Source organism: Tauraco erythrolophus, chromosome 6, assembly GCF_009769465.1.
Source record: "Tauraco erythrolophus isolate bTauEry1 chromosome 6, bTauEry1.pri, whole genome shotgun sequence".
NCBI classification, from domain to species: domain Eukaryota; kingdom Metazoa; phylum Chordata; class Aves; order Musophagiformes; family Musophagidae; genus Tauraco; species Tauraco erythrolophus.
Genome location: NC_141470.1, coordinates 15,379,636 through 15,407,243, shown reverse-complemented (window position 1 = coordinate 15,407,243; position 27,608 = coordinate 15,379,636). Strand labels below are relative to the sequence as shown.

General features: G+C 42.8%; 1 protein-coding gene across 1 annotated transcript in view; it reads left to right on the top strand.

Moving 5' to 3' along the window:
- DENND2B (DENN domain containing 2B) overlaps nt 1–27,608 on the top strand; it is a 77,549-nt gene that overhangs the window by 32,892 nt on the left and 17,049 nt on the right. Inside the window, 7 exon segments of the mRNA XM_086612907.1 lie at nt 791–835; nt 3,125–3,309; nt 3,955–4,064; nt 6,152–6,221; nt 15,450–15,527; nt 19,475–19,615; nt 22,594–22,742. Coding sequence (XP_086469033.1) covers nt 791–835; nt 3,125–3,309; nt 3,955–4,064; nt 6,152–6,221; nt 15,450–15,527; nt 19,475–19,615; nt 22,594–22,742 — 778 coding nt within the window.

Below are 27,608 nucleotides of genomic sequence, written 5' to 3'. Positions count from 1 at the left end.
AGAGGGATAAGCTAAAAATAAATGAGATTCTCAGCATTGTCTATCCTATTAATGATTAGACTTATCCAGCTTCTTCTTTAGTTCATTTATTGAGTAATTTGCATCTTTACGTTTTGTCCAAAATTCAGAGTTTTGACCTTGTAATTCATTCATGCGTTTTCCTGGCATGTGAATGTAACTCACGCTGCACTTCAGACTGCTTCTGGAAAAGCAAGGGCCAGAAAGAAATTCAGGCCACGTTTGTAGTAGGAGTACAATAGAGCTTTAATGCGAGTACACCTCAGAAATACATCTTGTCATAAGGTTACTTTTGCATGTTACTCTCACTCATTTTGGTGAGTTCTGGTGACTGAAAGTGTTGCCCAGACAGACAAAGCTCATAAGGCTTACTTTGGCTTCTCAAGTGCTGTGTAACTTTTTTTCAACAAACTTAAAAGTCTGAAAAAGAATTGGAAGGCTTAAAATCCATTTTCCAAATGGCATATTCACCTCTGTACCTTAGCATAGATGGGGGTTCAGGACAACCTGTTGCTGTAACGGAGAATGAATTTTGCACTTTTCAAGAAAACAAAGCTCTTATTCTCAAGCAAAATGGAAACTTAATCCAAGGAAAACAGAATCTAAGGAGTCATTCAAACTGTTTATTTCAAGATATTTTAAAACTGAGGAGAGAGCATGTGTGGATCACAAGGCTCAACGTGAGAAACGATTTTTCCCAGTTTCACCATATTAAACTGAGTTTATGTTTGCTTTGGTTTTGCATTAACTGATCCCCCTATCTCCTCTGCAGATGAGAACAGCGAGAGTGAGAGTGATTCAGATGACAGGTTTAAAGGTAAGGGATCAGCCTGCTACTGCACATTTTTCCTGTCCATGGCCTATATTTTCCTTCCTGAACTATACTAACTCCATTACTGCAGAGCTTACAAAGTTTCCAACACAGGAGCATGAATGTGGAAAGCAAGGACAAAATGAGCTGTGAGGATCTAACAAGGATTTGGCAACTGTGTCATATAACGAAGAACAGGACCTTTGATAAATTTGCTTTGTCAGCCACTTCACAGATGCTGATGTTTTCCAGACTGACTATTGGGTGAAAACTTAGAGGGATGAGATTGGATAAATTCGCTCTCTTCTTATTCATACACTGCTGTAAGTGTTTACTGCTAGCTGCTGTTGGAGGCAAGATTCTGGGTCTGATCCAGCGTAGCGGTTCTTACACTCTTTTATAGGTCTGCAGTCTCCAAATTGTAGAAATTCCTTGATCGGTGCACAGCATCTGCACAAATTCTGGTTGCACCAGGCCAGTAATTTAGTCCCTTGTTTTCAAGAGTCCTGATACACAGAGAGAACTATAAAAAAGTTGAAGGCAGAAACAACAGATTATTAAAAACCTGTAATGTTGTTAGTAAGTGAGGGGAAAAAAACCCACAAGAGTGCAGAGCTGTGGTTGTAAGATAGGAGGCAAACATTTGTGTCTATATACTGCAGCTGTCACCTGCTTACTGTTCATGCAGGGAAACTTACTGGAAAAAATTGTCTTAGGGAAAAAGATTGGATCCAGATAGGTAGTGGTAAGACCACCCAAAACAGGCTGTATGCAATATTGTTCAGTGATGTGTGGAAAAAGACTCCTTGCCCCTTTGTAGACGGGTACCAGCCCCAAGTCACTTTCAGTTCTGTTTCTCTTTGTGTCAAAAAATGTAGAGGTTGCTTTTGCTCATAATACATGAAATAAGACATTTCTTATGCCAGGGCCTGGCATCTCTCTTGCTATCGGGAGGGTATTGTAGCTTCACTGAAAACTGAGCAGCTTTTTTCTCCATTGTTGTGGAATGGAGGATCTTCATTCTGATGACTCCCCAACTGACTGCTGCTGCATGACCTTATATTTGCATCGATGCTCTCAGGGCATCCTGAGCCAAAGATCCAGTTGTCACGGGTAGCACGACAGGATTCACCCCATCTGTTGGGCTGGGGTGTGCTCTTTGGTTTCACCTCTTGCAAATATGAAGCACTGGCCAGCAGTGTGGGGCTGTCTCAAAGCAGGACAAGGCAGGTTATTTCTTGGGATTTAGCTTCCCTAGTTGTTCAGTCACATCAAGACCCAAGTGCTTTATCAAAATAATTTTTAATTTTTGTGATGTTGAACCAATTGCATGACAGCTGATCATCAAAGGGTTTCCCTTTCTTTCTGTCAATTAATTACTGCTGTAATCAAGTGCTTGTGACATCTTATTTCCCTGCCATGAGGGAGAGCCTGCCTTTTGCAAACTGTGGGCAGTGTCAGTGCCTTCAGGGATTGACATGTGCTGCTAATAATTAATTTGCCATTGCACAGAGATCCTGGTGTGAAGAGGTGGGGAAGAGGATGCGGGAAGCTGGTTTTACTCAGCTATTTTGACTTACTGGTCTATCAGAACTGGTAATGGTGTTACTGACTAGTCTGCTGTAGAAGTCTAGCAACAAGCCACTGGATCAAGGCCTACCTTTGAATCAGGACTGGACGTGACCATGAATCTAAGACTGCCCCCCACTCAAATTAGCACAAGCAAAGCAATCCCACAGGAGGCAATTCGCAACTTTTTCCTTTCCTTCTGCCTTCCCTGGAGATTGTTCTGTGGCCTGGATGGACTATGCCGGTGCTGTAGAGAAGGAGGAAATACACCTTCAGTGGTTCTTAGCATAAAGCTATGTTACAGAGGGACAGATCACAGAACTGTTTTTCACCAGTGTAAACCAGGTGCAAGTCAGGCCTGAGATGTGTCACCCTGGAGGCCGTAGTGCATTTGCACACCCACATAAGGGCTTATAATCCAGTTTTTATGTGTGAAGAAAAAGCACACCTTTGGCAGGGTAACAGCTACAAACTGCAAATTATTTCAGTGGCATAGTGTTGCATCACGTCAGTACTCAGAGAGAGTTTTGATTTATGGGTGTGATTAGTGAGAGAGACTACAGTATGAAGGTTTGCTTTTGAGAGGAGAACGTGCTTGGAATAATATGCTGGCAAATTGAAAGTCCTTTGTGAATGGCTGTGGCTTACACATACACATTACAGTCCCAGGTAACGATCTCTCTCTTTTTTTTTTCTTTTCTTTTTTTTTTTTTTTTCAAATGCTAGCTCATACCCAGCGTCTAGTACACATCCAGTCGATGCTGAAGAGGGCTCCAAGTTATCGAACGCTGGAACTGGAGCTGATTGAATGGCAGGAACGAGAGTTATTTGAGTATTTTGTGGTAGTGTCACTGAAAAAGAAGCCCTCTAAAAACACTTACCTCCCAGAAGTGACATACCAGTTTCCCAAGGTAAAAGAAAAATTATGCAGAGTTCATTCTAAGATCAGTAAAGTGAATAAGTGGGAAAATTAATAGAAATCTATTTTTTAAATGGATTTAATCATTCAGCTTTCATAATCATTCCAAAGCAATCTGTTACAAAGTGAAGGGCATAGAGCAGGTGACTGCAAGTTTCCCTGTTTATAAATTTATCTTTTCCAGTGCTGGAGAGTTTGGCCTGCTGGTAGGTGCTTTAAAGACTGTGTTTAAATTCAGTTTCTAAATATTTCACTTTTAAGTTATTTTGGCTCTATTAGGATTTGTTCCAAAACTCACTGAAGTCAACTGAAAGACTTCTGCTGATCTATGGCATTTCTTTTGTGCTCTTACAGCAGAAGGGAATTTGAGTGAGGACTGTGTTTTAAGTAGCCATTGTGCAACAAGGAAGTTTTGGGCAATTAAAAAAAAAAATTAAAAAACCCAGCAGTGATTATTTCTATTGTACTATCGTCTGTAAGCCTGTCCTGGGGTCATGGCTCACTCTGCCAAGCACAAATAAAGAACAAGCTGATGGGCCCTTGCTCTTCAGTGCTCATTAGTAGCCCCCTCTCCTGAGAGGTGCTTCGAAGCTGGCACTAACAGTAACTGACTGAACCTCAATTTTCTCTCCTGCAGCTAGAAAGACCAACCAAGCAAATGCGTGAAGCGGAGGAGCGCCTCAAGGCTATCCCTCAGTTCTGCTTTCCTGATGCCAAGGACTGGCTCCCTGTCTCCGAATACAACAGGTAAACCCTCCAGTGCTCCTCTGCTGCACAGTGCTGATGGAGTGCATCTGGAGCAGCCACAGGCTCTCCGATGCCCAATTAAGGAAGTTGCAGTTTGAATCTTGGCTACTTCAGGCTCAAGCAGCTGTATTTAATTTTTATTTTTTTTTAAGATCTGTATTATTTTTCTTCCCTGTTCTGCCTGCCTCACAGGCCGGTGTGGCTGAGGGGAAGAGGTTTCAAGGTTCCTCTCAGTGCTAAATCTGAAAGCTTGAATGGAAGTATTTAAAATAAATCTTTAAAAGGACAGGGCCCTGCCCACCACCTGCCCTAGTCATTTACCCCAGAATGCTTGTCTAACATGGCAGGACACCTCTTTGTTTGGCTCAAAGCAATGCTGTTCTGAGAACTTTTTTGAAGCTGAGCTCTCTGCCAGCAGAGGAGCCCTACCTTCCTTCCCTTAGAGATGAATGGCAAGGGAAAGGAGGACCAGGCTCACCTTCTTTTTCATTCAAAAGAAACCTCAAAAAATCTTTTTTTATTTTCCCCTGCATCAATGTGTCAGAACCTGTTGATCCGAAGGTGTAGAAGTAGTAGAATAGGCAGAAGGGACAGAATCATAGAATGGTTGCGGTTGGAAGTGACCTTTAAAAGATCATCTAGTCCAACCTCCCTGCAATGAGCAGAGACATCTTCAACTAGTTCGGGTTGCTAAAAGCCCTGTTCAACCTGACCTTGAATGTTTCCAGAGATGTGGCATCTACAACTTGTTGTCCTATCGCTACAGGCGCTATTAAAAAGTCTGTCCCCATCTTTCTTAGAAGCCCCCCTTAAGTATTAAAAGGCTGCAGTAACGTCTACCTGGAGCCTTTTGTTCTCAAGGCTAAACAACCCCAACTCTCTCAGCCTGCTCTCATAGGTGATCCACCTCTCTGATCATTTTTGTGGCCCTCCTCTGGACCCGCTCCAATACGTCCATGTCTGTCTTGTACTGAGGACTCCAGAGCTGGATGCAGGACTCCAGATGGAGTCTGTCCACATTCCCTTAGAATATGAGATGGCTTTTTAAGATGCATGGTTTGAGATGTGTGTAAATGAAGTTCAGAGTGTGTCTAGAGGGACTTTCAATGATGACAAGGAACTAGCATTCACCTGCAGCAATGATTGTAGCCAAGAACGTGAACAGAACCTTTTATTGGCTTACGTATGGCACATGCAACATAACCATGCTATATTCTCTACTGCTTGGCTGCATTATTCAGTACGTGGAAGCACCTAAATTGTGAGTTATTGAAAACACTGAAGGAAAAGTGGACAACTGTGTGGGCAACATTGGTATGAGAAGCACACAGCCCTACTTACTTAGCATTTCATTTCTGCTGCTGCTTCTCTCCTAGACAGACCTTTCATGAGCCCGTGTTTGTGAAACAAGATATCCTTCCCATATACAACTATAATTGTATAAACTCTGGCATTCCAGCACAAAGAAAAAGTGTTTTATATAATGCCATTTAAAACTTGCAAAGCAGTTAGGAATGTTTCTCAGTCCAGGCACAAATTCACAGACACAGGTCCCTTTACCTGTGCTGTAATTATAACCTTAAACTGTTGGTTTACTTCTCTGTCACAAATGGTACTTATCCTAGACAAGGCTATAAAATGAGCTGGATTTTGGAAATCTGTGTTGTTTCTGGATTAGAAAATGGTTTCTCTAATCTTAGAGGATATCTAAAGTTCTTCCTTTAAAAGCAAAGCACAATCCAAAGACGGGGTCTAACTAAAAGGTAAGGGAGATACATATTTGAATACTGCCCTCAACATCTGGTTCTTGTGTTCCCTTTGCAGTACAAAGGGACTGCCATGTCGCTGAAATTCAGCACCCATCTTTTCTTATGATAACTAGGTTGTTCACAACCATGTGGATATTTTTGCTCTACTGCTGATGGAATTTGCCCACAAAGTATGTCCAGATGATGGGCAGAGGGAGAGAAGACCCTCCAGTGGATAGAATCTCACACTGCATAAGGCAGTATCCCTTTCTAAATGATCTGTCTTGTAGCTATGCTGAAGTTCTGATAGTAAGATCTGGGAAATTTGTTTTCTTCTAGTGAGACCTTCTCTTTCATGCTGACTGGGGAAGAAGGGAGCCGGCGGTTTGGTTACTGCAGGAGGCTGTTGGTAAGTACATCAACTTCACCTCAAAATGCAGAATTCTGTTAAACAATATCTCAAAATTATAGTCTGAACTTTGAGGGTGTCTCATGCTTTTAAAAGAAAACAGTGTTGCTCACTCTGAAATTTGGAAAAGTAAGAAGCTCAAGTAAAATAAGAATTTGTAATGGCTGTCTCAATCAAACAGATCCCAACTCTTGTAGGAAATTCTTAAGGATGCGGAAAGTTTCTTGTGTGAGCACTTACTTTTTAAATTCTTTATATTACGTGCTTTCAAGCAGAATCAGAAATACTTCAACACTGCAAACAAAGGCAAATGTGGTATTTCTAAACATTTGTGAGTAGTGTTTATCTCTTGGACAGCTGCTTACATCTCCAAAGTACTCTGCCAGCACTGTCTAATCACTCTGCAGCAGGTCCATGGTGTAGGTAAATAAGCCACCCTGTCGAGTAGGAGGGCAGCAGTGGTGGAGAGTACGCCACCATCACCGTTTGCTCAGGACCATGCAATAAGCTGATACCAGTGCTGGGAAGTCTACATTCTCAGGCTCCTTTTCATGACCAGGGGTGGTCAGGTGCTGGTGCCGGGACCCTACTCAGCCTGCCAAACAGTTTTGTCTCATCACCTGAAAAATCACTGATTACCTGATAAATTGAGAACATGGCAGTGTGTGTATGCGTCGGAGCGGGGAGGAAACTGCACAAAGGCTTGCAAAATGTATTAAGGCAAGTGAATCACAGTGCAAACAGGGATTTTGCTGTCCATCCTGCAGGCCTGGCTGGATGGCGGCAAAGTGTAAAGCAGGTGGTTGTTCCTGCACTAGCCTGGGCTCATCACCTCTTGGCTAGGTTTGGAGATGGTTGTGAGTGACTAGGTGGGGAGCTGTGACTGTTCACATGACAGTTGCCTACACTTGGTTGGAGAGCTTATATGGATATCGGATGCTGTAGGAGCCTTTTGCGTCCTCCCTGTGCAAAATGAATGTCTGCAGCAGCATTGCAAACTTGTAAATAGCTACTCCCTATCTAAGAAAAAGGGTCACTGGCACTTTTCCCCCTTCCTTCCATCTCTGGCATGATTTCCCATCTTTCCAAGCAAGGAGCACCTGCCTTCATAGCTTTCAGTGGCTTCCAGTAGATAGAGCAACTCTCTGTCATTAGCACAGCACCCTCCATCCTGCATGCTGCCTGTACCTCATCCTGCTTTTACCCTGTTCTTTGTCTATGGCCAAGCTCCTCATCGTGCAGACAGCAGATGCTCTGTCTGGGAGGTATTGCCGTGTGTGGTTCCTGTATTTGGAAGAAGCTTCGTTTAAACTAACATAACAGAAAACTTGTTTATCAATTCAGTGGGCGGTATTTGCCATAGGTAGCATCACAGAGACTTGCTTGCTCTGCGTAACACAGTATGTAAGTGTGGGCCACAACAAGGCTTATATGTGGAAAGGGAATGTCACTGAAGGCTTGCGTTGCAGTAAATCTAGGGCTGGTCAGGGGGTGATTCAGAGAGAAACAAGTGGAGCACCTAGAAGCTACTTGCTGGTGTAAATAAGCGTAACAAGATGTAGTGCAGCAGTACGATTCAATTACTTTTTTATGTGTAGTCATTTAAAAGGATAATAAGGTATATTTGGAAAAAAAAAAAAACCGCAACAAAACCTCAGAAAATATTGGCTAGAATGAAATTATGGAATGTTTTCACTCTAGCAGGTAAAGGTGGTTTAAGACTTTTATATTTCTGGGAATGTTAGCAAGTTTGGAATCACGCACAGAGCTTACAATTGTGAAATGCAAAACGTTTGGTCCTGGACCAGCTTGAAATTGAAGCAATCAGCCACAATAAAAAAGGTGTATACACAGGAAAGTTGAATTAGTTTGTCAATGAAAGATTAATGTAGACTTTTTTTCCTCACTTAAGGCTCAGTGCAATCCACCCTACATTAAAGGCAAGATAAACATAGAACGCTGACACACATCTCAGCATTTCTCTATCTGGGCAAATGGCAAAATTAGCAGAGATCTCCTGTTATTTGGGTCCTGCAACCTCTTTCTGTCCTGCTGGGAGAAATGGTGGAATTGGGGTTGTTACCTGAAGTGCCTTCTCCACAGGGTTCGACTGTGCTCACAAAGCGTAACCGTTTCTTGTCCCCTGCATATGTTGGTGCATGGGTGGAACAGCCTCACTGGTGTGTATCTCAGTGTGATGTTGCTATCTGCAGTCACGTGCATACTTTCTTATTTTATATATGCAAGTACAGAGTTTATACAGGCAAGGAGGAACAGGTGAATTCTGCAGGCACTGTTTGTATGCCAGAAGCTTGGGCTCTAAAGCAGATTTTTGTATTTGGGTTCCAATTTCCTGAGCAGTTTCTGAAAGCTTCAGTCAGGGTGGCTCTGATGTCCAGAAGAGCACAGCATCTCCTCTGATTAGTACCATTCCCAACCCACAAGTTCTGTCAAACGCAATAACCATAACTCAGGAACTACATGCAGTTTTTGGCAAACATTATGAAGGAGAAAGGTGGGCCCATACTGTGCAATATAGAACCATAAGAAAACCCTAAAATCATTATAAACTGCTCTGCTTCAAGACAAACCAACTGCTGTGAGGCTAATTCCTTAGAAAATATTCCCCAGCTGTGCTGGTGAGAGATGCTCTTGTAACACCCAGAGAGAGGTGTCCCGCACCTTCTGGAGCATTTGGCCATCCTTGGAAGCAGGCTCCGTGGCTGGGTGGGCCAACCAGCCTGATCCTGTGAGGATGGCTGTCTGTGTCTGCTGCAGAGGCTGCTGTTGTGATTCCTTTGTTTATGAAACAGTTACTTTTTGTCAGCCTTGTTCTCCTTTGGCATGTCCTGATACGAACAAACTGCTCCACTTTTTATTTTCTGCCTTCAGATGTGAGATTCTTTGAGACCCTTCTTTTGGGGTTGTGTGCTAGAACTCTGCCAAAACCACCTCAAGGGATACAATGACAATTATGTTCTGTTTGTACTACAAATCCTGTACAGTATCCCCTTTAAATGTATTTATATTGCTTTGTTTCATTTTGGAACAGGATTAGAATGGAATGTAACCTATTGTACCACAGCAGCAATCTGTGCTTCCATAGATAGCATGGAGTTTTCCAGTTACATCTTGATACCTCCAAGGCAATAGTGTAACAGCTTTCCTCCTGACTTGATGTGAGCAGTATGCATCTTCATGCAAAAGGAAATGGGCCAATATATAGTAGAGATATTAACTCTCACTACTATGCCATTTTACTACAAATAAGACATTTTTCTTTAATAACTCAGATTAATTTAACTTTCTTTTCCGTGCTAATTAATCCTAATCGACTTGCTAGGCTCTTTGTTCTTGGGCTGTGGCTCCGTGATACGCACATGTCAGTAGCAAAGATGATTTGAGTAGTTCCTGCTGATGGCTCAGTCTCGCCCGGCTGGTCACGGCCGTCTCCAGTGGACATTACAATGCCCCCAGGGCTATGGCGCAGCAACCTGGGTAGGGGCAGAAGGGAGAGCAGGAGCACGCAGTAGGGAAGGAACAGGGGTGAAGCTGCTGTAACATGAATCTGAGTGTACCTTGGAAAACACAGTTTTTTTAATTTGGTTTAGTATATAATTTCATTTTACTGATTGCCTTGATTTAAATCGTTAAAAAATTGCTTTCTAAAGAGTGTGACTGAAATCTTAGCTCTTCTCTATCTGTGCAACCCCATAGGCTTGTACCTAGTAAGAGCACAGGGGATATACAAGAATCACAGTGGTGAAAGGAGGGACCTTCTCAGCAGGTATCTGCTGGCAGAGCCTCAGCTGCAAGACCCACCAGTACTGGAAAATCTGAAAAATTTTCCTTACTGGGAGGCCATGGACAGTCTCTGCAGCCCAGAAAAAGGGTATAGACAGCCAGAGAGACACCAGGCTGGTACCCTTTGGGAGATGCTTGGATCCAGTGCAGCTCCTCGGCAGCCTGGGCTGTCAGCAGCCTTATGGCTGGGATGCACAGCTGTGCCAGCCTCTGTCCCCAGGGACAGTCACGGCATGTAAGCTGCTGTTTTATGGGATCTTCACAAGCATCTTGAGCTTTACTGCCATGGGAGTTGCTGCAGATGCTGAGGGGTGCTAGTTCTAGCGTAAGATACTGCATCCTCAAAACAATGTCCTGCAGTTCCTTGCCACATCTGGCAGCTGGTTCATGGAAATAGCGGGAGATACACATTTCTATCATTTAGGGCAGACATCTGAGAAGTTCTCAGAGCAGACAGCCTGACAATGTCTGGATTTCTTGGCTGGTAACTTCATACTTGCAAAAATAAGATGAAAACTTGCAGGGTCTGTTTTACCTTATCCTACTTCTCTCTTCCCTCTCACATAAAACGCTCTTCCAGCACTCTTCTAGGCTAAGATGAGCCAGTTCTGGGAGTCAGTGGCGGAGCAGGTGCCTGAACATGAAGTGTGTACCTTAAAACATGAGAACAGTCGTTAGGTGGGACTGGTTCATCCTACATTGGCTGGGACAGGAGAGGGGAATTCGTTACGCTGTGAAAGCAGCTTTTGTGGGAAGCAGATTAATATTTATGGAACTGAAAAAAGCTCACTGGAAAACCTTTCCTTCCCCTTGCCTTCTTCCCTCCATGCTGCTCTCCTACAAGCACCTTTGACAGCCCTGTGCACACTGGGTGCTCTGGCATTAAAAGTTCATGTTTCACATATAAAAAGAAGGCTTTAAGACAAGCTTTTGGATTTAAAACACCCACAGTTTTCTCATGGTCTGAATTTGGATTGGCCCTAACAAGGAATCAAGAGCTGCCACAGAAGCTGGCTTGTGACTGATGTATTCATTTTAGACTCTCAGCATTTGAATTGTTCTGATTCCTGACACCATTAAGGAACATCTCTGTTTCTGGATATGTTGGCTTGCTGGTGAGGCTAGGGCTTGTGTGGCCATGAGGATGTGATTGTGTTAGGCTTAAGAGAGTAGTTATCTGATCTGACCCTATAACCTCATTTCTGCAAACCTACTTTTCAGTCTCTGTAAGTCTGTCATTCTTTCAATTAAACCAGCAACGAAACAGCAGACTTCCCCAGAAGACTTACTGCGCTTTCAGTATGTCTCTCTCTTCCTGAAACTGCCAAGCCTAGTATATGCAGAAGAATGTTCATGGGAAGCATCTCCTCTATCTTCTTGATGTCATCCATTCAAGCTAAACACCCCATCGGCTTGTGTGTGGCTCTAATATAACTGAGTAGGAAAAATGTGCTGGAAGGTTATTTGGGAATACCATGTTTCCTTCTTTAAGCTTTCGATTGAATCTGCATCTATTCGCTGTTTTGAGATCAGCCAGGTAGGATTAAAAGTGTCCTTTTCACTCTCCTGCAGAAGGGAATAGACATTACACATTCTGTGTGTGAAAATGGCATTTGCATTGCCATTTAGAGTTAAATATTTTTACGTACTATCTCTGTTTTATTGTCATTGCTTTAATTACAGCTAATTGCAATTGAAGCATCTACAGTTCTGGTCTCAAGAGGAGCCCAGGGTGTTAGAGGCTTACACAGACCTAATGCATCTACTTTGCAAAGGCCCTTCCTTCAGACAACTCAGCTGCTGCTGTGCATTTGTGATGGTCCTTTTTCACCTGACCTGGAGCAGCCCTTACTGCTTCCTCTGGTTTTCCTAATAATGCTGTCTGGGGAATTATTTAGAAGATCTTGGGTGAGATGTCCTGTCCCATTTTGGGGAGGAAAGCGCACAGCCCTTCTGGAGTCTTCAAACTGATGCTAGTCTGTTTCTTGCTGCACTCCTGCTTTTTTGAGAAGGCAGGTAGGACTACAGTTTATGTTTCTCTTTCTTGCTGTTTGGTAGGTCTGTTTTTGCTGACTTTCCTCTCCACACAGTTTATCTTCAGGTAGATGGGAGAAGCTAAGAGGAGAAGTGCAGGAGGAAAAATGTTGTGTTTGGTCCCCACTACTTTGGTTTCTCTGATGTCAACATGCTGGGACTAGCATTCCCCAGTTATCTCTGTGACTGTGAAACCAGGAGCTTTCCTGACACCTCACAGCCTCCCTAGTATCTTAAAAAAACCCAAACCACTGAGTTATGTGTCTGAATGGCTGGCGAGTATGTGTACTGCAGGGGCAGCCTGCTTGCTCTGAAAGCAGGCATGAGCAGTGTGTGAGAGACTCCCAGAGCTATGCCAGACTGGGAGGAAATCTCTGAAGGCTCCCCTAGATTTCAAGCATATGAGCAGGGAGGTGTGATTTGAAAGAGAAAAATAGCAGACATTTTTTGGAGCAAAAGCCTCCTGTTTCTCCTGCCAAAGCAGGTTTTGAGGTGGGCTTTAGACGGTAAAATTCGGATTAAACTCAATATAAAAAAGACTGTCCTGAGCCACTTGCGGGCTAGCCCTGATGGAGATATCAGCTCCTCCATCTTGTAGCCAAGTTCTTGACATTCTCTTGGGAAACTGTCTCGTTATCAACAACACTCATTAGCATTTTCATTTGTAATACTGGATGAAGGCTGAAAATATCCTGGGCTCCATGAAAACAAATTGAAAACAAATCAAAACCAAAACATCATCCCCTCCATTCTTCTTTCAGAAGTGCAATGCATCAAGGCAGAGTCACTCAGATGCCTCTCAGCTGTGCTACTTTACCATACAGCTTCCCTGAACTGGACCAATTCATCCTGTGGAAGGGTGAGCCTTGGAGGACATGACTCCAAGGCTTTGTAGCTACCTTGTAGAGCACAGCCAGCAAATGGAAGTGCTCTCTTCTGGGAAGAGAGGAGGTTAAACCAGTACTGTTGGCCAGACCGAGTGTCCAAGTCTCCCCTAGTGAAGAGAGACGAGCCCAGGCAGAGAAGGGAGGAGTGTCATGTCCCATACGATGTTTTTCTGGGAAAGAAGCAAACTAAAACACAACTAGCAGGTGTTTTAGATCCATCTTTGAGGTGTAAACTAATGGCTGAGAGGGGAGGTTATGTGAAGAGTGGCCAGTGCCAGAAATTTGAGAAGTCCTGCCCCTCAGAATGGCTCTGCCTGAGACTTTTGCTTGCTGCCTCTTACAGATGATTCGTGTGCATCTGGGAGGCTGTGCTGTTTGCAAGAAAAAGCCTCTGAAATAACAGAAAAGGATGTCCTATATGATGAGTGCAAGGAGGGAAGAATCCCAGCTCTCAGAGATATGTAGCCTTTAAGATGTTTGAAAGCAATGATGTTTCATAAAGGAGAATCTTTGAATAAGCTCTGAGCAGTTATTGTTTCTGGTCTTATAGATGACCCAGGAATGTGATGTTTTTACTGGCACTCAGTGAGACAGCTCTTGGTTGGGAGCTCTCCAAGGCTCCTGGCATGGCTTCGGCATTCCTGCAGATTTGACACAACGATTTTAACCAAAATCCCACATGCTTGATATAATCACTCCGTGCCTTTAGAAAGGGTTTTATACCTAATATGGACAAAAAAGGGCTCTGCTTTTTCAGAGATGTGACGTGTAGTGAGCAGGTTTGGATCCAGAAATAGGCTCATCTGTATTCACTTAGCTTTGGTATTTTTTTGTGGTCTTTATTATAACAGACAGGCACCTGCTGGCTGTCCAAGTCTAGATAGCAATATTCAGATTTAAAAAGCACAGCTACGCCTCAGTTTCTCTTGATTGACATCTGTGTGGCATGTAAATGTCAGACACACTGTGGAGGAGTTAATCCTTGTATGAGCAGAGTCTACTGAGACAAAGATAAAAATATACTAGCCTTCTATGTGGATACAGAGGAGATGATCAGCCACTTTGGCTAAATGTACAAGTGGGCAGAAGCTGATGGAAAGGGTGACTGAGCTCCTTTATCACAGAGTCCTTATTAATGGAGATGAATTTGTCACTGCTGCATATCAATAACGTACAGCGGCTCAAAGGGGCTAAGTGATGCCAAGTGATTGTTTTACAGCCACTTCTCACGCCGTACTGCACAAGCACAGCTGACTCCACGAGATGCAAGGAAGTGGGCAGCCTCACCTGTTGTCTCAGACCCCACTTTCAGCTTTTGCTGCCGGGGTGCTGAGGCTTGCTGGTGTACCTGCAATCGTTCTGTGCCGTGGTGGACTTAGCTCCTGGACGACGCAGCGTCAGGACTTCTTTGCACTGTATCTTGGGACAACATGTGACTGCATCTCAAGTCAGCAAACTGCCTTGTTAAAATAACAGCCCCTAGGAAGGATTTGCCTGCTGAACTGGTAAAAATCAGTTGCAAATACACAAAACTGGAATGCTGCTTCACAGCTTATTAAAAATACAGTGGGAAGCTGCTATGCGTGGATGTCACTGCCGTCTGCGTGCATTGTACACAGGCAGACCAGCTCTCTGCTCTTGAGGACCTTGCCAGCAAGGACGGTTTTTCTAAAGGTCTCAATATTAGCCTAATTCTACTTCTTTTCCAGTAAAGAAGCTGAATCCAGCAAGTGATTGTACCCTTCTTTCACACACAGTGCTGACAGATCTTTCCCTGCAGTGGTATAGGCAGGGTTGCAGAGTCCAGTGTGCTGAGGGAATGAATACACATCAGTCATGCCAGTTTAACCATTTGCTTCTCTAGGAAGTATATTCAATAGCATGATTATAGAGGATGGTCTTTATAGGTTTTGATTTATTTTTTTTTTGAGGGGTTGGGGGGCATGTACATTGTTGATTCATACTTGCCACCGTTAAAGTTATGTAAGAGTTTCATGTGTATCATGCATTAATCTGAGGAAGTTAATGATTCAGCTCATGCAGCTTGCCTTCATTTAGGTCTCTAAGCACACTTTCTGTGAGTTGAGCTCTCTGAACATCATGAAGTGAGTGGGGAACTAAAGCCATCATAACCTCCCTTAGCATTGCAGTTCTCATTGCCCAGCACAAGGCCCCGGGGTGGCCTCACTCCTCATGCCGCAGCAGGAACAGAGGACAATGATAGCAAAGGCATGAGTTACACTCGTAGTTAAAAATGCTTTTATGGCTGCAAGCTGGAGCTCCAATGCACTGTGATTTCCAAAGTGGATAAGCACTATTTATGCTTTTTAGTTTCCTGTCTTACAGAAGAAATATGATGCTTTTCCAAGAGTAGCTATTTTGATGGAGAAACGGATAGTGAAAGATGACACATGATGGCCAACTGTGTGATCAGAGAGAGAAGCGTATTTCCTCATGACTCCAAATTAATATGTAATTTCGATCTCCTTTTTACTGCTATCAGCCAAGTGGAAAAGGTCCACGCCTACCTGAAGTTTATTGTGTCATCAGCCGGCTGGGGTGCTTTGACTTATTTTCCAAGGTAAGAAGATTTTTTTTAAATATTGTTTTTTAATCTGATTGTTTACTGAGACACATCCACAGGGATGAACCAGACAAGAATTTCTTCCTTTGATGGGAGATAACTGTGTTTTACAGTTGCTGTTTTGGATATTCCATCCCTATTGTAGGGTTCATTGAAGAATGTCTTATTATTTCTGTGACTGAGGCAGAACTTGATTCAGAAAACATCTGGGTGTCTGTATGATCTGGCTGACTGAAGTTTTTTCCATTGTTTTCTAAAGCCGTTCTGTGCTGAGCTGTAATTCTTGGCATTCACGGTTTGAATGATGGGCCAGTACCACTTCTACTCCAATACCCTGTGGAATGATGAGGTTAAGAAGCAAGATTGTTTGATAAGTGAATTCTGTATGCTTGACTCTCTTAACATGAGTTTTTATCCTAGGAGGCTAGGAAAGCATGGATAATCTTTTAATTGGCCTCCACATTAATTAATCCAAAGTTGCATGGTATGCTGAGGTAGTTTACCTAGGTAACACATTTCTTGACTCAAGAGTTCAGACAATAAGCAGGGCTTTGCAGCTAAACTGGGGGATTGAATAGCCATAGGAACAACTAACTGCCAGTCAGCTCCAGAGCCACAAGCATTATTCTTTTGTAAGACAAAAGATTATTAAAGTTAACTATTAATAACATTTCTGATCGATTAACATTTGAAATATCTCTCTAGCTGCTAGTTTAGGGCCTCGTAGTCCTCTGAGAGTGAGCTCTGCAAAATCCAGTGAGCACCTCAGAGTATCATATAGGATTTGCTGGTGGTGTGTGGAGAACAATGATATGTCAAATGGCTGCCTTCCCCTTTTCCCATTTCGATACAGTGTTCATAGAATTTGCCAACGATTTCCACTTCAGGTGTGAGAAGTCTCACAGAACTTACACAGATTTTTCTTTTTCATTTATATAGGAATAAAGTTGAAAAGAACATGTAAATCATTGAAGTTAATAAAATCACAGCATTTATATTGTTCATATGATCTAATAATCATACAGAATGTTATCTTCAATGCAGTTTTCAAGTTTTTGAGATAAAACTTTGCTTAAGATAAATCTATGTGAAGAAAAATTATTAAGTTGCAATAGTTAATTGCAATTCTGCTTCTGACATCTTTCATAAAGCTCTGAAATCAAGGGTTTATAACAGTGTCTCTTAGCTATAAGATGTATCTAAACACAGATAACTGTGAGTGAAACGGAATGCATTGTTCTGGGAGGATAACACAGCTCACCAAACTCATGGTATGGAGAGAGGTCCTGAGGCTCTTTGTTTACTTTTATGTTTTTATCTATTTTGATAGTGCACTCATTTTCAAAGGAAAATGGGAGAGGGGAAAAAAGACAGAAAATACTAAAAAAAAAAAAAAAAGAAAATGTAAGTATCCTCCTTAAAACTGAGTATCACTACAGCTGAGGTGTAAAGTCTGCAGCAGATGTGGAAGGTCATACCAAAATTGCAAACAGTCTGCTTTCCCAGTTCAATCTGTAACTTGAACAAAAGTGTCTGATCATCCAGCCAAAGTGAACCAGCGGCTGATGGGTGACCGTGATTTCACTGTCTTCAGCAAGGGCTGTTCCCAAGCATTGTTGCAGACAGGCCCTTGGCCACACAGGGCTCAGATTCTTGGTCTATGCAGAAAGGAAGGCTCCCACTCAAATGCATATTGGGCCCTGAATGGGGCTGTGGCACATCTCTGCACTTTTTCAACCACTGGGCTTGTGGAGGGTCTGGGCTACAAAAAGACTCCATCCTACTGTAGTCTAGTCACAGTGGTACTGTCCTACAAAGGACTGGTCACCTCCTGACGATACCAGTGCCAGAGTGGGAGCAGAGTGTTTGGCACGACGTGGGGCTGGCTCCAGTCCTGGGCTGGATTTAGCACAGCTCTTTAGCACACACTCCAAACACCGCATTTTTGGATAGGGTTTGAACAAAATAGCTATTAAATGAAGGAGGAGGTGTTTGAGCCTTAGCCTCCATGACAGTTTTGAAGACATATGTGGTGTGGATGGAGACAGAAGTTCTTGAAACGTAAGACAGTGTCTTTTTCCAGCCTAGTAAGAGAAACCTGGGCTGTCCTAATTGATAAATCTAGTAAAAGAGAGGAAAACAATCATTATGGTGCACTTCGCTGAATTAGTCAAAATGAGGAACAATTGCCTTTACAGAAAAATGCGAGTGATGAAAGACCATAAGATATTAAACCTTGGATATTATTTATCAGAAGAGCAAAAGGAGTCCTCTGTTTTAAAATGTTTGTCATCCTATTTCTGATCCCCTGCATTATTTTCATGTTCCTCAAAGCCTTTATGCTCACTATTGTAATACCTACTGCTAAGACAGACTTGAGAACCACAGATGATACCCTTACTTCCAGCCAGTTCATGTGGTCACGGTTTCAGCAGATATTTTTGACCCTTCTATCTTCCGAGATCTGTGTTCAACTTTTATTTGATTTAAATACTAATCATATTGTGAAAGTTTTTGGGACTGGGATATGACACACACATGGCCCCCAACACCAGCAAAGTAAAGCATCAAACAGTGACTGCAGAAAAGGAGGTAGTGCTGTATGCTTGCAGTGTGCAGGAGCACTAAGGGACCTGGGGCATAGCCTTGGTTTATTATTACTTACCATTAGGGCAGCTGCTTTTGTCTGGTGAGGGTAATTATTGTGCTGCAAGTTACATCAAGAATGAAATCTATATCTTCGTTTATGGTTATCTGCCACAGACTGGAGTGCAAGCTATGTATATAGGGTCAGCTTTGCTTTAGTTAGGTCTTTACTACATTGCGAAGAGGAAACTGCACCAGTGAATGTCCCGTTGGCATTTGGTGTCACTGGCTGTTGTTGTAAGGCACCAGCTTGTGCTTAAGTATCTTTCAATGTTCTGTTTCAATGAAAGGCGTTTCCAAGAGAAACAAGGCAAAATGCCTGACTCAGACCCACTAACTCTTGTATGGCCCTTTGCTCTTGAGTGGTGGTTAAAAGATCACCATTTCAGGTCAAACCACTAACTGCTTTGAAGCTTGCTTTCTCGTCTTCTTTAGGTTTATCATCTATATGGTCTGTCTAATGTGGGAAAAGTTAGCTGTGATCTCATTTATGTTGGCCCATGTGACCAAAGAGAGAAAAAAATAATTGTCCTTTCTATCTGTAAGAAGTTCCATCTGCTCATTTCAAAACTAGATTGCAGGCTCTGCATCATGTCAAACAGAAAATGACCTTAATGCAGGCACCCAGTGTAAACAGCTGGGCATGCTTCATGAGGCTGCTCACGGCTGGCCCCAGCTCAGCTCAGGCTGCGACGTGACTGCTGCTGCCACAGCCGGGGCTCTTCCAGGAACTCTTTCCTGGTGGAGCTCTGCTGGTATCATAGTGTACCAGGGTTGCTTTTCTTGCTGGTCTGGCTTTTTGCTGCCCTCTCAGTTGAAATGGAAGAGGTGCCCAGGGCAGAAGAAAGTGTTTCTCCTTAACACAAATTTCAAGATATACCACTGAGACCTGACTCTGACCTGGTCTGTGGTCATGGGATTTGTCTTGATCTGTCCTTCCTTCAGCTCACTCTGTTGTTCAGGCAAAATTCAAACAATATACATGCCTTTTGCCATGCTGAGTCTTCTTTCTCCTTTCCAGATTTGTTATTTCTTCCTTGTCTCTTTGTTAACTGCATTCACAAACAGGCTCCATTTTGTAACTGGAAAACGTATCATTTTTAGAGCATGATCGAATCCTGTGGCTATAATGGTTGTGAAGAAATACATGGCAGAGGAGAATTAAACTAAATTAAAAATAAATTAAAAGAGAAATTTCCCATGTGTTTAGGCACATGTGGGTCAAAAGATGCTTTAAAAGTGTATGTGGTGTTGACATGTTCTGTCTCTTTCTCTCTTGCGCCTTACTAATGGATCAGATCCTGGATGAGGTTGAAAGGAGAAGGGGAATATCTGCTGCCTTGGTTTATCCATTTATGAGGAGTCTGATGGAATCTCCTTTTCCTGCACCTGGAAAGACAATCAAAGTCAAAACCTTTCTGCCTGGAGCGGGAAATGAGGTAAAAAGCAACTGCAAACATTAAAAGTCAAAGCTTTGCCCCTTACCACTCCAATATCAAACAGCAAAAGAAAAACCGGAGGAGGCATATAGATACTGCAAGGCATGTGAGGTGGCACACCCTCAAAATGAGCATTGCAGGAGCTGCACCAGTGTTGGTATGCTAATGCTAGTTCCCATTGATGATAATAAGCCAATTTATTGTTATGTATTTGTTATTTTATGTTTATTAATAAGTCGTGTTTAAGAAAAAAACACAAACACCACAAACGTCCTAGTATGCCTGGCCTAGTGTAGTTACCAGGGCTGGGCTTTATCACAGGGATAACAAGCAAGCTTAAGTTTCCCATGCTGATCGTACTTAAACAGTTCAGCAGCTGGTTATTATTGCAAACCTCATTACTGCTGGTCCTGGCCTTGGTAGGAGTGACCAGCAGCATTTAAATGGCTCTTTTAGGCAATAAATATCATTTAACTGGCTCTCAAAGAAAATATGTCAATCAAGACACACTTACAACTTTCAGATGACATGCTTTTCCAAAAAGTTTTTCTTGTGTGTGTGCATATATATAATAAATTTCATTTCCTTTTATTACTGACTCAAGTAGCTAGAAGCCTAGCATTGTACAACATAGGCCTTATTGGAAAATGGCAATATTGATGCCTTGCTTAAAAAGTTTTTTGTGACTTGAGGCTTGTTAGCCATTCGCCGTGTCAAATTCTGCTCTCTGCATGTCCTTATGTAAGTATACAGTAGCTCCACTCAGATGGGCAAGCATATAGAGGAAATAGATCACTGCAGATAGGAATAGAATTTGGCCCAGTTAATGAAAACAGGAAAAAAAATCCCCTCTAGCATTATTTCACACTCCCGAGGGTTAGTTTAACAGTACTATTACTGTTTCTACATCAAATGATGTATTTTCTCTAAGTATAATGCCACCAGCTTCAACGGAGTGGGCCTGTAATGTTACTTGGTATGAAATGTAAAGACTTCCTTGTATAAGTGACTTGCAAGGCATATTTAAGTCCCAAGCATCATCTTCTGGAGAAGGAAAGGAAAATTAAAAGGCTCATTGGCATAACAGTGGAGAGATCTGATAATGCTTTTTTTGATGTGACTATATCTGGGAACCATGGATCTGCAACTTCTCTGTCCTCTGCTCAAGCTTCTGAACTCTCCCAGAGAAAAACATTGAGATAATTCCAAACAAACAAACAACTCTTTTCTGGCTGAGCTTTGCTCTCTGCTATGCTAGTACAAACTCGTTATTTGAATGGAATGCACTGGCTTAATTAGGAACAGAATCTTGTCCTTCCATTGTGGCTCCTCTGGCCTAAACAAAGATGATGATTAATTGGGAAGCAGACAGTGTATTACTTTGTGACAAGCAGACTGAAGCAGAAGGCTTTACCAGGCAACAGAAAACATCCATGGCATTTGTAAAAGCTGCCGTAACTTGCATTGCATCCTACCCCGCAGCAAGATTTTAGTGTTGGAAGTTTTGCAGTAAAACCAGCTCCTCATAATTTGGCACATCAACATGATTTGAGCTTGCAATCCCAACGCTAAGGAATGGAAGTGGGCACCTTGACTGCATATGATAAAGGGGTACAGGCAGGCAGTGTCTCCTGAGGAGGTATTCATGGTACACCATCACTCCACAACTTGATGCTTACTGCTGTTTGAGGCAACAGCTGAGTGATGGGTCAGGCTTTAAAAAAATCAGCTCTGTGCACAAATACTGTTCTAACAGTGACCTTCTTTTTACAGTTGCGTTACCGACCACAAAAAAATATTACAATTAAACTGGTATGAGCTGGTTTTGTTTCCAGTATCCTGTGGTCTTGCTGCTGATCATATCCTTAAAACAGTGTGTTTGTGAAGAATTTTGTAAGGGCTGCTCAAGTTTAAACCCAATACAGTGTGCTCGTGGAATGCGTCATCATGTGCATGAAAACATAAAAGTGGTCTAAAGCAATAAAGTGATGGCGATTTTTGGACATATGGAAAGAAGGAGATGTGTATACGTTCCTGTTAATACGTCTTCAGAGATTTCAACACAGCTTCAAGTTGGCCAGCTTTTCCCCTTTCCCTTCTGTTTCCTCAAATTCCTCAGTAGTTCATCATTTGCTGTCTTGCACTTCATATTTTTCTCCCTCTGTTACTCTCTTCTTCATGTTATTTCTCCCTCTTCTTTTTTCTGTCCTTCGCCTTCAAGTTCCACATCTGAGCATGTCAATTGCAAAGTAAAAGGAAGATATAATAAAGGAATCAAGCAAAAGGCATTTGAAAAAAGGAAGGAGAGGGCCTGAGGTCATGGATGAAGTATGAAAATTAGACTTTAAAGGGATGTCACAAGTCGCCATCTAAGACCTTGTCCTGACTCCCCAGTTAAGTATATATATGTACATATTTTTATGACCAAAAAAAAGGTTTTAAACATTATCTAGTGATTTATGCATCACAGAAGAGTGAAAATGAAGTAAATTTGTTTGAATTTTGCCCAGCCTTTAAGTTGAGTCCTTGGCTCCTATCTAGATGTGAATTTGAATCGCTAGCCAAGATAATAACCAAATTTGCCTTGTCTTTATGACTGTTTTAATCCTGTAAGCTTCCGGCTCCAGTGTTTCCAGTTTGTTACTTGCTTCATACTGTTGACTCAGCCAAGCTTTAAATCTGTGACAGGGTGTTTAGAAGGCAGAATGATGCTTCTCTCGGAAATGGCAGCAGATTTAATGTACACAACTGTATTCTGGGAAGAAGAATGACTTGATAGAGAATTGTGTAATACACCATTTCTCTGGAGTGCTGTGCCTCCAGCCTCAGATTACAAAAGAGGATGGGGGTCGTTCTCCATGTCCCCTCAACAGGCAAGCACGGAGCGGTGCTGGAGGGCCTGGGCTGGGGTGCTGGGCACCCCTGGAGCTGTCAGCTCTGGCTAGTGGTGCTGACTGATGTTTGCTGGATATGTTCAGGTCATTGAGCTGCGACGGCCAATGGACTCACGTCTGGAACACGTGGACTTTGAATGCCTTTTCAAGTGCCTCAGCGTTCGTCAGATCATCAGGATCTTTGCTTCTCTCCTGCTGGAGCGGCGTGTGATTTTTGTAGCAGATAAGCTCAGGTAAGTGGCAATGTTGTTCAGGTCAGTACTATCTCTTGATACAAAAAGCTTTATGAAATGTCTGGAACGGTAGTCAGATTGTGAAGATCTTCTCACTGTGCAATTTAAATAAGTTTTACTCACCTGCTTCATAGTCAGCAACTGTTTGCACAGCATTTTGAAGCAAGATAGTCCTAGCAATATTTCATTTCATGTTTTGGAACAGAGTACTCATAAACAGTAGCAGAGATCATCACTGAGGCGCTTCGCCTTGTGGCACACAGTGCCAGCCAGGCAGGGAAGTGGGGCGCTGGGAGTTCACCTGGTTTGCTCCAAGCAGTACAGAGAGTTTGTAATGGGGCTAAGTTTCAAATCCTGCACTATCAAACCCATTCAGTGGGAGTGTTAAGAATGCTATTACGGTCCATCCCAACTAGTTAGGATATTTTTCCTTCAGGTGCTCACATGACCTGAAAGTACTTCCTTTCCGAAGCTCCATCTTGGACTCCTTGCTATATCCTTTCAACATACCTCTTAGTTTCCTGCCCTTTGATTGCAATGTCCCCTCCTTGGCTCCTCTGAGGCATGAACTCACCCTACAGGTCACAACTCCACATGGCCTTTACCAAGGAAATGGGAGCTCTGTGTAGGCTGCACCCCTACCCCACAGCAAGGAATAATCCCTTTTTTAGATGCTTGTGTAATGCATATAGAAAAGTGTGGGCATTGTAAAGATGATGCTCTTTGCTGTGGCATGATAAATAATAGAAGATCATAATTTATTAGACTCAGTAACATCCAGTGTCTTTTAAAAGGACACAAAAGTCTGTATGGGTGGTTAAAACCACAGATGGATCTACCCAAACAAACTCTGTTAAACGCTTTATCAGCCCCGACCTTCTCTGAATGACCGCCAGAAATAATAGCTGCACTTAGTGGCCGCCAGTGTATATAATAGCAAAAATACTTTGCATAGTAAAAGCTTTACAACCTTTAGGGGAGAATTCCTTAAAGCTGCAGACCCTTCTCAAGTTATAAAGTTACTTCCTTAGCGGTCTTTTTTGTTGTCTAGAACAACAAGAACATTTTATTTCATTTCTTCCCCTGTCAGTAACCCGTAGTTTGAATGACCATTTGGGATGACTTAATTTCACATAAACTGCTGGTGAGAATTGTGTAGCTGGTCCAGGGTTTCTGCAGTACTTTAGTAGATATGTGAGTCACACCACGAATATTGGGGCAGGTGGCTTTTGAAAATACTGCTGGTGTGTTCCTTATGATTCTGTTTCTGCAGCAAACTTAATTACATCGTTCTGCCTGTTTCTATTTTACTGTTCATTTAGCAGAATTAGTGGCACCGACAAGTCTGACTGTAACTCAGAATGACACAGGTCTGCGTTCCTTCAAATGGCACAATGATTTGAGTGAAAAATCACAGAAATGGTACAGAGAAAATGAGGACTGTGCTGCTGCCAGCTGTTGCTCAGTCACTCCTGAGTTCCCAGTTACTCCTTTGTAATGTTGTCCTGGTTTGGCAAAGTACCCCGAGCCTCGATCCATGGACAGTACGCAGGGACGGCTTGCTGCAGGAGACATCCTTAGCCATGAGGGGTCGGACAGAAAGCAGCCGTTCCCTGGAGCTTTTCTCTGGGGACAGCTGGCTTAGCCAATGTCATATAATGCTTCTGAGCACTGTTCAGAGAAATGAAGCAACAGTTAAACCTACTTTGACAGGCTTAAGGCAGCTTGGCTTAGAAAACGGTCATGTTGCCAACGCTGAGGACTCATGGTAACTCAGGACTTCGTCAGGCAACCAGGGTTTTAGACACGTTGCAAGCCTGATTGGAAGCCAACAGCTCAGGCTTGCCTGTGCGTTCTGATAGCTGCGTAGTCCTACAGACCCCAGAGCAGAGAGTAACAGAGAATCTTGCTTACAGACAAACCACTGCTGCTCTCTCTTTTGCCACACAGATACAGAGCACCAGGACCAACAGGAACTTGAAATGATAAAGGTCCCTTTCAGTAAACACATATCCAAACATTGCACTCTCCTGGAAAAACTGTTCTCCAGCGAACTGTTTTTTTCTGTTGTGAGAGCGAGCCAACAGGTTAGGGGCCATTAGCAGCTACTTTCAGAAAGGAGAGGATTCAGATGGATCCAAGAGGCTTGAAAGTTTTGTGGTTGCTTCTGTAAGAAGGCACAGAACCTTTCTTACAAAAAAGTTTATATAAATACACTTTATTATATCTGCATGTACCCGTTATTATATACTTATATACTTGTTTTGTCTAAAAAGAGTGTGACAAAATCTGATGTGGTAGATAGGGCCCTGGATTAAGACTTTTGAATCCTGAGCGCTTATTCTGAACCCTCCGACCTGCTGTGTGACACATGCTGGAAACGTAGCTCCTCTTTCTTGTCTTTTATCTGGTCTGTCTGGGATCCTAAATGGCCCAGGATGGAGACTGCTTCTTGCTCTGTGTGTGCTCGCAGCTCTAGTTGATACAGTGTGGCCCCTCAGCATGGGGATCTAGGAGGCACTGTAAAATAGAAGCTAATAATGAGCCCTTTGACAAAGGCCTGGAGAAAGTGATAGTGGATTTAAATTCAATACTTACTGAGGTTTTCATGGTTTAAATGGGGATGAAGTCTAAAATGAAACACTCTGGCTTTGAGCTAGTAACTGTCTGTCTTGGAACCTTTGCCTTGTCTGACGTGAATTTTGTTTATGGGCATCACGGCTGAAACCGAAGGAGTTTACCAGTAATGTGGAAAAAAAAAAAGAAGTTAAATATCTTACAGGTCCAGTCTGTGGGCCCAAAGAACGAAAGCAGGAAATTAAAAAGATTTTACAAGGGTTTGATTTCTGCATGTACCCAAAAAATAGCTTAGAAATAAATGATGTTGAGGTTTGGGCTTCAAATGATGAGAGGCAGTGGGCTTTTGTGGCTGCCTGCTTAACAGGTCTCCAAGCAATAAATGATTTCACACATTATACAAGTTTGGGAAAGTCATGCCTAGTGAAGTGAGATTCATTCAATAAATCATTATTTATGGTTCTTATAGCACCCAAAATATGAAAATTTATAGTCCCTGATCTTTGCACAGAAGAGGTTGCCATTTTTCAACACAGAAAGTGATGGTACCAGCAATGCAGAAACAATAGTAAAGTTTTGAATGACAGGACTGTGAAGTTGCCTTGGTTAGTTATGTGCACTTAGGTTTGGGGGGGGGTTGTCCCAATAAGTTGCTTATATACTTTTTCTGCTTGAAATTGGGTGAATAAGTCTCTGCAGCTATTTGCTCACCTTCAAAAATTAATTTGAATCTGCCAGTATTTTGCTTTCCATGAACAGTCAAGAAAACAACAGAAAAATAAAGATAACAATAGAGAAACATGGAAGAATAATAACTCATAAAGGAGTAATATAAAGCTCTAATTCCTTAAACATCTGCTGAAAGCACAACAGAGATGGTATGTCCCATCCCAGTTCAATCCCCGTCCCAGCTGGGAGCCCCTATTTATATTCCCGGCATTCTGCCTGTTCACCCCAACTCTGAAATAATCCCATGACTCCGCCAGCTGCAAAGGGAGAGCTGCGCTAGCGCAGTCCTCTGGAGTTTGAAAGGTTAGGCAGCAGATGCAAAATCAGTGGGTTCTGGGGCTCAGGGAACGTTGGCGTTGCTGCAGGCACAAAGGTAGCAACAGAAAATAAATAGAAAGGAAACATTGGAAGAAAAATATTTCTCTGCTTGTTTTAGTTTATGCTGGTGAAACAAATTTGTAGACATGTTTGCTGAAGAGGCGATGTATCCATGCCTGTGAGAACAGTCTCTTTGCTTTTTCCCCTCACTGTCTGGAAAGCGGGAATGGAAGGCCTTGGGCATCTCAATGTCCCTTTGTTATAACTCCATTTTTCATAAATAAAAACCACTCTTGCTCTAATCCACTATATTGTGAAGAACTCTGGGCATATTTTGCTTACATTTCACATGTGGGTCCAGTCCAACGCCAGCTGGGATCAGTGGGAGTGTTTGGATGAGGCTTCTCTTTTGCTGTGGATCTAAATCCTAGAATATTCCTTTCAGTGGCCTTTCTGAAGCTTTAGGGGCTGTGAAAGGCTTCTATAGAGTCTCTGTTCTTGTAAAAGACAAAATAACTTTTCATTGTTGTGAATTTTGGTTTTATATGAGATATTTCAGCTACTTCTCAGTGAAGCAGGAGCATGGGCCTCAACTAAAAAAATCTCTGTTGACAGAAATGAGTTTTATGCTCCTAAACCACATAGGTGAACTTGGAAATGTATCCCGAGGTGAAGGGTGGCTGGGTGTTTCTCTAAGTGGCAATGCCAGCTTGGGAAGTCCCTGCTCATGCTCCACTTGTTTGCTCCTGCCCCGTGCCACGTTCTCCCTCAACCAGGAGGCTGTGCTGGCCCAGTTGCAGTAGGAATTACTCATTTTGCAGAGTTTCTCCAGACCAGGTTGGGCTCCTTGGCCAGGTCACACCAGGAGTTCCTGCACTGGGAGAGGGGCAGAGCAGGGTGCTGGGGCTGAGGGGGTGGGCAGGAGCATTGGCACGGGCACACTTCAAGGTGGTGTTGTGACTGAAAGGAGCCTGTCATGCGTCATCCTTATGTGTGAGCCAGCTGAATTTACATTCATGAGATACTGTAAGTTTGTGAATAAACCCACTAGTTTTTACCTATGAGCAAGGGAGATCTGCAGGAATGAGGCTGAAGAAATGTTGGATGACAGTGAACATCAGTGCAGCTAAAGCTCCTGCACATCAGTGTCTTCCTCTCTTAGGGATTGCCACGGATTACTTTGTCTTCCCAAGGAGAAGGCTTTTTCCTCCATATTTCTCTGCTCCTCTGCCAGCACACATT